This window comes from Ursus americanus, chromosome 19 (assembly GCF_024610735.1).
Source record: "Ursus americanus isolate L20-20 chromosome 19, mUrsAme1.1.p, whole genome shotgun sequence".
NCBI lineage: Eukaryota > Metazoa > Chordata > Mammalia > Carnivora > Ursidae > Ursus > Ursus americanus.
This window is the reverse complement of record NC_142145.1, coordinates 57,283,863-57,296,647: the sequence shown is the minus strand read 5'-3', so window position 1 is coordinate 57,296,647 and position 12,785 is coordinate 57,283,863. Positions and strand designations below refer to the sequence as shown.

Here is a 12,785-nt window from a genome sequence, read left to right as displayed (position 1 = left end):
CTGAAAAAGTTACTATCTATCACCTAGCCAAATTATCTACATATAACAAAGGATTTGATTTTTTAAGTTTTTATCTTATTTTACTGATATATAATTGACCTATAACATATTAATTTCAGATGTACAATATAATGATTCCATATTTGTATATATCGCAAGACGATCACAGTCTACTTAACATCCATTACCACACGTTGTTTCCATTTTTTTTTCTTGTGATGGAACTAATAAGTTCTAGTCATATGCAGTACAGTCACCATGCTGCCCATGAAAACCCCGGGACTTATGTATTTTATAACTGGAGGTTTGTGCCTTTTGACTATCTTTACCCATAACCAAGAAGGGATTTCTTCTGAGCCTTACCCAGTGATCTTGGGAGCCGTTAATGCAATGAGTTAACAGCAGTCCCCACCTTGACTAGCTGTTTTAATCTTTGCGCAAGGTGGGAGTGCGGACTGGGAGGTATTGAGAGATGCCAGGTGGCTGCACAGGCGAGTAAGAACTCTGGCGATGTCTCCCCCTGCAGGGCAATGTTCCCACTCGGGAGAGCATCCACATGTACTACCAGAACCACATCATGAACCTTTCCAGAGAGTCTGGACTGGACACCATTGACAAGCGTCCTGGCGCTGCTTCCGGTGCACAGACAGCCCACAGGATGGATAGCTTAGATTCACATGACAGTATCTCCAGGTACTTCACGTTCTAAACAATGGGCTTGCTTTTGCCGAAGGTAAAAGAGCTGGGCTTCAGCAATATGGGAAATGAATGTGTGAGGTGAAAGTTAATCAAAAACGTACATGGATCCCCACCCCCCTTGGGCGACCTCCCCGTGTGCAATAAAGCGAAAGGAATACTGTCCTCCCTTCAATCAGGCCAGATAAAATCAGGTATCAGTAATAGGCTATCAGAGGGGAACCTGGGTGGCTCAGTCAGTGAAGCTTCTGACTCTCGATCTTACCAGGAGTCTCCATCTCAGGGATGTGAGTTTGAGCCCCCTATCAGGCTCCACACCCAGTATGGAGCCTATTTTTAAAAAAATAGACCATATTAGAAATACCAGTATGACTCATGGGCACAAGACAGAGACTTGAAAGCTGGAGGCAAGTAAGAATGAGCCTTCCCGATTACCAAATGACTATTTGTGTCAAGGGCTGAATCTTGAATTCCTTTGAAAAAATGCTGCCCCGCAGAGTATTTTCTATACTAGAATCTTCTACCATCTGTTGCTATCTTTGATCTTCTCCTTTCAGAATTGTTACTTTGTGATCCTTAATAAAAATTCAAGAAGCGATTCTGTCAGCTTCCATCCTCCCTGGCCCCTGTGATCACGAGCTTTGTCTCAGTACAGGGGCCCTGCACTCTCCACGGGCCAGCAGGACGCACTGTACATGGGTTACCTCACTATCCTTCTAAGACCCCACAGGATGCATGTTTTCATCCCCATTTTACAGAACACGAAGTTCAGTTACAGAGAGGTTAAGTAGAGTACCCAGAGCCAGACAGCTAGGAAGTACTGGAAAAGAGAGCCAGGATCCAAAACCACACGGTTCGGCTCAGAGCCCAGCCTCTCAACCACCCTGCTGTGCTGCCTCTCTCTCGTGGCCTCTCCCTGCACTCCAGGCCAACTTTGAGAATGACCTATCTTTCTCACTGCCTATCCCGGTAGAGCCTCCCCAGTTCTCTGCCTCAGTGTTCTAGACAGCTGCTGTGGATTGCACAGAGCTGGCTTCTGAGCTGAAGTGGAAGTCCTGTCTTTGGAGGAGGCTGACATGCCTAGGATGATGAGCTAGACTGGATGAATCACACCTTGCATAGATCTTCATAGGTCAGGAACATTATCACGAGGACATTTGTTGCTTTCATTAAACATGTTTAAAAGCACCTACTCCATGCCAGGCCTCAAACTCGATTTTGAGATAGACACAGAAAGATACATCACCTCTAAGTAGTTGGAGTCTGGGAAGAAAGACCCACTGATAGGATTATCCATGGAAGCCGGAGTCGGGATTCCTGCTGTGGAAAGGGCTGCAGACACGCCCTGCATCCCTGTTGTCTTAGAAGCTCCTGGATGGCCTGCAGTCCCACGTCGTACACTGTGCAGGGCCGCAGAGGCCTGGTGCAATATCGGTCCTCTGCAAATACTGACTATATTACAGGACAAGGTAGGGGAGGGAGCTGACACTATTTTATTGATACCAAATCCCAAATAGATAACCACAAGTTGAAATTGCAGCCTGAATGGGAAAGGTGGGTTAAAAAAAAAAAAAAAGGTTTACCTTGAAGAGCTATGTTTCACTGCTGCTAAATTGCTATATTTGAGCTTCTCCAATTGTGCCTGTTGTCTTGCTACCCAAAAATTACCTATTGATGCGGATCTATATTTATTGGTATGGAAAGATATTTCCATTGCGTTGAGTAAAAAGTCAGGGTTTAAAATAGAATGTATCCCAAAACCTCATTTTTATTTGTGAAAAAACACATGTATTCATATATTGATTTAAATGTGATTTTTGTACAGATAAAATTCTGCTTGAATATATCCCTTCCTGCCCACTTCCCCTCCCCCAAAATAGTGAGTCTTTTAAAGTCCTTTAAGGGATAGTAAAAGGCACTATATTTTCCCTTTAAATTGGGAATAATCTTTGCTCATTTGTCAATTCCAAAGAAACAGATATATTTCAACTATTGTAGATTTCTGTGAGAAGAGACATCGAAGACAGAAACTCTTAAGACTTTCAAGGTCAAAACATTTATTTGTTGAGATCCTGTTCAAGATGCATTTAATTTCTAGAATAAAATAAGCGATTATTACAACAATGGAAATGCTAATGAAAGTTTCTCATTCTTTCTCCACCCAAACATACTCACATTTCTTAATCAGTAATTTCCAAAACCATTAATAATAGCAAAGTTACAAAGTGAAAATTTAATGTCATGTCCATTGAAGGCAAGCGCCCCCTTGTGTGTCTTCCTGAAAATGCCCCACAATCTGCATTTTTGAAAGGGGAGCTTCATTCTCTTTGGGCAGACTCCATTGAGACAAAAAATCATTTGGTTTATATTTTATTTTTATTTTTTGCAAACCATAAATAACTGTCCTATTTGAAAGCTGCCAACTTTCTTAAATTTGTTCTTCTTGCAATAATTTTCTCTATATAGATCAGTAATTTAAACAGAATTATTTTCTCTTTGATTCATTTTTATGCAAAAACTGAAAATTCATTTTTATCCACATTCTACCAAGTTACTTCATGGTAGCTCTTCCCTTAATAATAAATAAATAAATAAATAAATAAATAAATAAATAAAGACTGCCTGAGCAAGTTTGCAAAAATACATGTGTGTCAGCAGAGATGCAGGGGGAGACAAGATTTATCTGAATGAAAAAAAAAATTGTCTGAATGTAGTGAATATTCAAGATGCTGCTTCTTTGTTACAGGGGTGAATGAAGGTCCACAGGGGATCACACAGCTTCCAAATCCACTCACTTTATAACCTATTCCATGACCAAACAACTAGTTTTCAAAAAAGGGGGAGAATGGTAAGATGAGAAAAATTGTTGAGATATACTATCTCCAAAAGAGAAAAAGTACAAATAAATACAAATTTTTCCCATAAGTTTTCAAAGTTATCACAGGCCTCCTGACCTTAAGATCAGCTTAAGCATAGCTGCTTGAGAACAAAACTCAGAATCGAACAAATCAAAGAGAGTATTAGAGAGTGGATTGAAAATAAGTGGTCCATAAAATAAATATAATTGGTTCTTGTATTAGTAACTTTTAACTGCATAACAACTGACAACATGCCCAGTTAAGAAATTAACTTAATATTATAAATCATAACCTAAGAGGGATAAAAAAGGAAGAAGAAGACTGATAAAATAAAATCAAGTAACTGCCTTTAAATCAGACCGAAGATTACAAATATAAAAATGTACCCATGCTCAAAAACCATGAGGTGGGAGTTATTTAAATCCATTGATTACTTTTTAACAAAGACTGTTAGAATATACCCCAAATTTAAAAGTGGTCAATCAATGAATTTATTAGTAGAAAACCAGTACCTTTAAAATTAGCTCCTAATGCATCTTGTACTTTTTATTTCAACCTAAAGAAACGGGAGACACAGGAAGGTTCGTTACGTCATTAATAAATGAGTTAACACGCCTGCCCTTTTCTTAATGGCTGAGCTCCACTTCTAGTTTTTTGCTTTAGGAAGCTACCAAATCTGCAGACAGTATCTGTCTACATTAAAGCCTACTGGAAGCCACCTGATTTCTAGAAAAGGAGGAGTCTTCCCAAGAAGGGATTCTGAGTGTGGAAGTTCACTCGGAGTCGCCTGTGTCATTAGACAGGGTCTATCACCGCTCCCCGTGGAGCTGCGCATGGTCGGTGTGGCCCCATCCCCTGTGCAGGGACCCAGCCTGGGTGCGGCTGTCCCACAGGCCACGCTCTTGCACTGGTGTCCCTTCACCCATCTTCACCTTTGGGCATAGAGCAGATGGGATGAAAGTCTAACAAATGACTTTATATTCCCTTTGGCTTATTGCAAAAGTCACTATTTCCTTCAAATCCAGCTGTAAAATGGCATTTGTTTTAATGGTTGCTTTATGAAATCAGGTATCATCTACTTTCCCAGAAAATAAATTCTTTTAAATTGTGCAAGAAGCAGATAACATTCTAAGGAGCATTCCTAGATATGGAGGGAGTGGTCACCGCTTGAAACATGTCCCCTAAGAGGCTGCTGTGTGCCCTGGGGTGGCTCGAAGTGCAGGCTGATCAGTGAGGTGACAGCAACTGTCGCTTCGGGCTTGTCATCTGGGCCTGTTAGCAGAAAGCTCCTCCTCTTCCCTTTCACTTTTAAAATTGCCCTGGATTGGATGACAAATTGGTCACACTCCATATAACCCAACAGGGTGGGATGGTGTGGGGCGTGAGGGTCAGCTGCTGTGACAGTAAACCCAGGCATTAACAAGATGAGTCAGACTTCAGGATTAGAACAGTGGTTCCCACACAGAAAACCTGAGCAGGGACTCAGGGGAGGGTACACGGTATCTTTCTGCCTGCAAATCCCTAAAAGGCCATAGGGGTGCGCGTCTAAAAATAGGAGATTAAATACAGAAGTTCAAAGGCTCAGTTCCCCTTTCTTATAAACGAGAGAACAAGTTAAATATTATTAGATCTATAAACTTAAGGTCAAAAATTTCTACTGAAACAACTTCGTCAAATAAACAATTATATCTGTAGTTATTTTCATCATATTAAAACCTCTTCTGATTCTTAAAAAATTGAGACCTCAGAGAGGACAATTAATTTATCTAAACCCCAATGGCCAGTTAACGTCAGCATAGGGACTGGAGCCCAGGACTCCCTGTGCTTGGCCATCGTGTTTCCACTTTACCTTGTCCTCATCGCCTCATTCTGTCAAGGATTTGATGACTCTAAAGGACTCAGGGCTTTTCTTTAAAAATCAGTCTCTATGTCCCTATTAGAGACCATTTGATTGCTCACCTGTGGACCCTGGAGGTTACTTCCCGCACGGTTTCTAATCGGCTGCCAGTCGCTGCCTGGGCAACCCTGGGTGTGTGCAGGCCGGGCGCTCTGGAGGCCTAGTTCGCTCCCTGATGACAGCACTCAGCCAGGAAATCAGCCATCCTGTATCACAAAGGCCCGTACCCCTGGGTCAGCCAGGTCGTTGGAGCTCAGGGTGGAAGATTGTTATTCTAGTAGCCTCCTTCAGAGGCTATTTGAGGTGCTTGTCCCTCTTTGGGTTATGTCAGCACTGGCATGATGCCTCCGTCATAACTCTGCTTCTCCTCCTCTAGTAGCCCACACAGTCCTCAGTACCGAATCTGCCACCATTCCCTCCCTGATTGTTGCTCCGTGGGTGCAACATGAGGATTTTAGCCAATGGGTTCTCGCCCTAATAACATCTGCCAAGACCTAAAACATGACCCAGAAGAAAAACAGTCATTAGGCAAAATGAGAAGTTAACAGACAAAATGACCCTGCCGTTGCTAGACTTCCTCTGTTGTTTTCTTTGTACCATTTTCTTTTTTTTTTTTTCTTGGATGTTGGTTTATATCCGGTTGCATATCAAACCAGCATCTCTTGTACACGCAAGCATCTAGTTTGGCTTAACTGAATACCACTCAGAAAACGGGGTGGACAATTCAGTTCCTGTGGTCATTTCTGAGCTTCCCTCTCTCATTGTTGGAGACTGTTAAATTTAAAACATCGACATGTTCTGGATACATTTTACAGGAGCAGATATTTCTGCTTCAGCAATTGGGTTACAAAATGCTTTCAATGAACTCAGGATTGGGAGCTCCAAATAAAACATATTTTCTTTAATTAAAACAGCATAAAGCTCAGCTACAAAGTTATAAAGTATGAATTCTGCTCTGTGCAAGGCATGTTGGGACTTGTCAATATTCCCCTTCCCTGTCCCACCTGGAGAGGGGACCATTTATGGTTTATCGCCAGCCGATACATTTTTACAAATCAAGAACCACTGTGTCTTATCGTCTAGCCAAACAGGACCCTCCTGACCCCCCTCCCCTGAGCCGCGCTGCGGTGCTCGGCGTCCGTCCTGGGGGTGTCACGTGTGGTTTGCTGCATGGCAGTGTGTGGGTCGATTGATCCGTGTGTAAACTGATGTACCATTGGTGTTTTAACCCTGTGTCTCTGTGACTGTTTGCGCTGCTAGTTGCTACACTGAAGCGACCATGCTGTTCTCAAGGCAGTCTACCCTTGATGATTTAGATGGACCAGAAACTGTTCCTAAAACAAGTGAGCGTGCTCGACCTAGGCTTCGTAAAATGTTCAGCATGGATATGTCCTCCTCATCTGCTGACAGTGGCAGTTTAGCATCAAGGTGCTTAACTCGTGCATGCTTTGTTCCAGAATTTTATCACTTGTTCCCCTTCATGTCACTGCAAATATAAGTTCTTGTGATGTGTGTTTGTTTTGTTTGGTTTTGAATTTTTATGTTAAAATTTGCATGACTCACCAAAGCATCACCGCCGCTCGTTCTGGGACCTAACTGGTCATTCCCAGGATGCTGTTCTCTGAAACTAACCGCTCTTCAGTTTTTGTCTGTTAGGAGTTTTTTAAAAATCCTTATCATAAACATTGTCCTCCATTTTGTAAGTATTTTACACTTTCCATTTTTAAAGAAATAAGCATGCTTCCTCCTTGATTAAGAGCTCAGGTAGGCAATCATCACAGGGGAAAATGTGTTAGGAAAGATATAGGCAATAGGAAAAAAAAAATTAAATCTGCCACTGGTAGTCCTTTTTAGTTGATAAGAATAATTTTGTCAAAGTTAGAATATATTTTGCCTTTGGTTTCAATAAAGAATATTACGATGAAGTAGAATCTATCAACTTTGAACATTGTAACTTGTATTACTTTGGGCTTGAGTTGTCTTATTAAATCCTACCATAAAAGCATACTCATTTAGAAATGAAATTGTTTACATACGGTCCAAAAGTTCTTTTTGGAATTGTCTTTTAGAATGGCCCACAGGGGCACAGAAACATCAGCTACGTTGTGCTTATCCTGACACCAAATATCCCAATCCAAGACAAATTTCAATGTCGACTGTGCACAGTGGTAAATCAGAGGAGTGTTAACTTATTTTTGTTGGCAGCTATATATCTTAATACAGTGCTGCAGTATGCTGGAGCCTGGCATTGATGGGAATGCCTTGGCCATTTGAGATGTCCCCTGGCAGGCATATGCTATTCTACTCCACTTGGTTGAGTCTTGAAGGTACCAGGACTTGCTGAATCCCTTCAGGGCCAGACCTGATCCAGAACCATAAAGAGCATGCTTATAACTGCTTAGAGTCCAACTGGGAGTTAGACTTGATGTGGGGTTGGCTCCACTGCTCTGAAAATTGTCTGGGGTGATCAGTTTCATGACCTTCCTAGGAGGCTGTTTAATTGAGGTAAGTCCTAGAAAAAAATCCAGTTTGCCTTGACATTCCGAGAGCTTTCTATGTGATGTCCATACTGAAGGCCAAGGTCCTGGGAACATTAAACACATGAGTGGGCACAACGGCTCACACAAATGTTCTTCAGTCTCAGGATGCCACGAAGGGCTCTACCAAGGTCTATTCAATTATCCATCCATCTACCCATCCATGCATTCATCCACTCGCTTATTGACATGTCTACACTGGTGTCTATGACAAGAAAAATGGGTACAATCTGTGTATTTGAGAATCTCAGTGTTTATGGACCCTAGCTGCTCACTATATGCCATTTGAATAACAGTACAATTTCAGAGTCTAACACAGCATGGCTCTACATCCAGCAGATTCCACAACTCCAGAACATCTTTGCCCTTCTTCCCTTTGGGGGCTGGGGTGGACAATAAAAATAGGCATGCCATGAATTTCCCTGGCATGGCTGCTGTGTTTTCATTTCCAAAGTCTTGGGCAGGGACCTGACAGGGAAAGTGAGGAGATAAAGGACTAACGAAGAAGAGGTACAAGAGAGACGGACAAGTTGCCAAAACCAGAAGGTGAAGATAAGTAGGGAAGCTTAGGGAGAATGAACACTCCAAGAGGAGCAGGTAGAAGAAAATAAGTTGAAGCTGTTTGGTGGAGAGAGAGCAGGAGTTAACCCTGGAGGTGGGAGCAGCAGTTCAAGGGAGAAGGGCCAAAGGTCCACAGCACTGGGGAGGAGAAAATGGTGGTGTTTCCGTGGGCAAGGCAAAGAACCCAGTGGGGGATGGCTGGGAGCTGGAGAGATGGTGAAAATTCGGTCAAATGTAATAAGCACCACTAAGAAAAAGGCAAAGGATGGAAAAAGGGGAGGAGGAACAGGTATACAAGAAGTATGCCATTTTTCCCATAAAGCACGCAGTTGTTTAATGTTGTTTAATGTACCCAATGTTTTATCATTCCAACCCCCCCCCCCATGGATAAGGGTGGACCCATGGTGTAGAATTGAGAGTAGAGTACCTCCTGGCCAACACCCACAGACCCAGGCTGGCAAGGTTTCCTGTTTCCGTAGGCACCCTCCTTTAATAGAATGGTAGGTATGCTATGCTAACTCTGTCTTGATTTGGAAATAAATGCTGGAACCCATGGCTGTGAGTCCTGACCTGATTTAGACAACCTCTGTGCATCGGTGGGTTTAGCAACTTAGGAGCCATGTCACGTGACTTGCTCAGGTTTTCAACCGCCGTGTGTGTGCACTGTCAGCTTTTGCATTTAATAGGCTGTTATATGCAGTCTCTGCAGACCAGGTGGGAGTATCCTGAAGGAATAAAACAGGTGGAATGCAGTGGAAGGGTGGGGGAAGGGGGTGTGGTATTTAGTTTTAATGTTTTTACTGGGGATTGCCGAGAAGGTGTGTTGACAGTCGGCAGGATGCTAAGACCGGGCTGTGTGCCATCCTCTCTCTGCACAGCGAGCCCACGCAGTGCACCATGCTGTACTCGCGCCAGGGGACCACGGAGACCATAGCAGAGGTGGAGGCCGAGCAGGACGACGAGGCTGCGGCCGGAGATGCCGACCAGGGCGGGGAGGCCACGGCGGACAGGGGGCCAGAGGAGGCCTCGGAGGCTTCAGAAGTCGGCCTCACCCCGGATGCCGAGCTGCCACAGTACTCCACAGAGGACGGGGACGTGGAGGCCCCGCCGTCCTACAGCAAGGCAGTGAGCTTCGAGCGCCTGTCCTTCGGCTCGCGGGATGACTCTGCAGGCCAGAGCCACATGGCCGTGAGCCCCGACGACAGCCGCTCGGACAGGCTTGAGTCCAGCATCTTACCGCCCCTGACTCACGAGCTGACGGCCAGCGAGCTGCTGCTGAACAAGTAAGAGCCCGCGGGGGCTTCTGTGCCCAGTGTGCTTAGAGGTAGAGAAACTCCCATGGAAAACCGTCCACCTAGACGGTCAAGCAGACAGTGTGCAGTGCTCCCATCGTGAACAATGGAACTAGCAAAAACTGTCCAGATTAGACCCTGGGGCCCACGTTTCTTTCTGTAATAGGCTATTAGTTGACTCTACCAGAAGTCTGGGGACATGGGAAGGCAGGAGAGACAGGGGGGATCATGCAAGGTGGAAATCAGTAATTTGGAGAAATGAAGAGCCATTAATTATCATGTTGTTTACTTTAACAGGATGTTCCATGACGATGAGCTTGAAGAGTCAGAGAAATTCTACGTTGGCCAGCCCCGGTTCCTGCTGTTGTTCTATGCCATGTACAACACCCTGGTGGCCCGCTCAGAAATGGTGTGCTACTTTGTGATCATACTGAACCACATGGTCTCTGCCTCCATGATCACCCTTGTGCTGCCCATTCTGATCTTCCTCTGGGCCATGCTGTCTGTTCCCAGGCCCAGCAGACGATTCTGGATGATGGCCATTGTCTACACAGAGGTAAGCTTGGGGTGGAACCTTCCTGGAAGCCTCTTCTGGCATTCACCATAGGCGGGCCTGCCCTGTCTTCAGGACAGTTTGAATAGGACATTCAGTTAGATGGATGCTCTTAGATAGGCATGTGATTATTACTAACAACTGGTTAGTGCGCAATTGTGTATCTTTTCACGTGACACACCGCACACAAGATAGGTGCTACTATCACTCCATTTAACAGAGAGAAATAGCTTTAGTGAGACTAAATAATTGACCGAAGTTACAAGCTCACAAATGGTGGGGTAGGCTTTTGAAATCTGGTCATCTGTCCTATGATATTAACCACTGAGATAAAGTGTTTTGCAAAACTAAGTTTGGTGCCTGGTGCTGGTGGATGTCTAGTGAATGGATGCTGAATTAAACAATACCGTAAGCATTTTAAATATAGTTTGGTACAACAGACATATTTCCCATTTTTAAGCTTAAAAGCCAGTTTCCACACACCAAAACACAAAGCCATGTGAGCGCCTACCTAAAAATCTGAATGACACAAGAGTAAATTACCTTCTTTTAATCACATATGTGGAGACAGGAGACACTCTTCCCAATTGTCTAAACCTGATTTTCTATCCTTCTCTATTAAATATATAGAAGATCACAAATTCCCATGACAACAATAAAATTGGGAATAAAATGGGAAGATCGACAGACTTTGTTCCTTGGGTTACTGTAGTTCTTTGTGTTGTGGGGTCTGTGAAGAAGGCTGATTTTCTTATCTGGCTCATAAGGGAAAGTTTTCGTTAACAAGGTACTGTAATTGCTTCTTAAAGGGAAGAACACATGATGGATATGCATTGAGATTCTAGAAATTTTGTAGGTTTATAGGTAATTCAGTAAAATAAAGCAAAGTTATTTGCCAAATCATCTCAAAAGTATCAGTTTAAAGTACCATGTGTCTCATTTCCATAATAATTATTTAAATACATTTAAATGCTTATGAAAATAAAAGATGTAAAGCCAAATACGTATCTATTATTTTAAGTAGGCTGTCCATCACAATCTTGCCAAAATGATAATTTTTGAGTATTACTTCCACTACATCACTTTGTAATCTGGGACATAAATGACTTCCTATTTGGGGAATGGGTCTGTTCTTTCTAATGCCTCTGAGTGAGGGAATTTTCTAACCTGGAAGTGGAAGAAGAGCAGGTACTAAGAACTTAGAAAAGGGAACAAAAGCTAATTATATGTAGCTTTCATCATAGAATAAAATCTTCCTACTTAAGTTAAACTGGGTTCTCCATTTTCTCCATCACACCAAGGAGCAAGGAAGTGGAAAATTTAGTTGATGTTAATTCATTCTACAACTTAGACTATATGCCAAAATCCTAGAACTGTGCTAGGCATGAGAAAAGGACAATAAGGTTTTTTGTGTGTTTTTTTAAGTTGTTTTCTGTTTCTCAATGGCTCACAGACCAATGTGGCAAACATATGTTGTAAACAAAGAACTACCCTATAATATGACACAAACTTATTAGAGTATACAAGAAAGATGGATACCGTGCCTCATGCAGCCTGAGTGGAGTGGAGAGAGGCTATCGTGGCAGCTTCTCAGTGGAAGACATCTTAGACCTGAGTCTTAAAGGATGAATGTAAGGTCACCAAAGGGTGGGAAGCAAAGGGAGCTGCAAATCATTAGGAATAACCCATGCAAATAAACAAAGGCATAAGACACGCTGGCATGTGCCAGGAATGACAGGTGGTTTGCAATGGCTGGAGCGGAGACTGTGCGTGGACAGTACAGTAGCAGGATATTGGGAACGTCAACACGGTTTATGCTCAAGACCTTCTCTCCTTGGTATGGAAATATTTGAACAGAGGCATGACTCAGTCATGCTTGTCTTTAGCAAAGTTTCACACAAACTGGAAGTGAAGGCATGGAGACCAGCTAGGAAACGGTCTTAACTGTCTAGGTGAGAGGTTGTAGGGTGTGAGCTGACCCAACAGCAATGAGGCTGAAGATGAGTGGGTAAATGAGAAGTTTTAGTAAGTGACTAAAACAGCGTGGGGTGTAAATGAGAAGGGGAAAGGCAAGGATGATCTTCAGGTTTCTGCTCTGGCATCAGCGATGTGACCGTGTTGCTCAGCACGGTAAGGAACACAGCTTTGCAAAAGCTTGACTGTAAGAAGGAGAGAGACAGGAGAAGAGGTAAAATGAGAGACTAGGTCAAAAGAGGACTATTAAAAATATTTTTATTGATGAGCTACATATATTGCAGTTAACCTCCGGTGACACAAAATTTAGAAGGATGCTTAAATGAGACACATCAATTTTCTCATGTGTCTTTGTCACAGACCACCTCTCTACAACATTTATATCCTGAACTAGTCACCACAACCAGCAATTTTTTA

At 43.0% G+C, this 12,785-nt stretch overlaps 1 protein-coding gene across 5 annotated transcripts in view; it reads left to right on the top strand.

Moving 5' to 3' along the window:
• The window catches only part of PIEZO2 (piezo type mechanosensitive ion channel component 2), a 450,496-nt gene that overhangs the window by 409,386 nt on the left and 28,325 nt on the right, over window positions 1–12,785 (top strand). For 4 of the 5 annotated variants that reach the window (XR_006778951.2, XM_045793888.2, XM_045793887.2 and 1 more), the window contains 3 exons: window positions 527–693; window positions 9,428–9,832; window positions 10,139–10,397. Coding sequence is in view for 4 of the 5 variants with exons in the window: in XM_045793888.2 (XP_045649844.2) it covers window positions 527–693; window positions 9,428–9,832; window positions 10,139–10,397 (831 nt within the window). In the remaining variant the exon portion in view is untranslated. Of the gene's footprint in view, window positions 1–526; window positions 694–6,711; window positions 6,880–9,427; window positions 9,833–10,138; window positions 10,398–12,785 lie in introns of all 5 variants that reach the window. The other variant, XM_045793889.2, reaches the window with a different exon arrangement.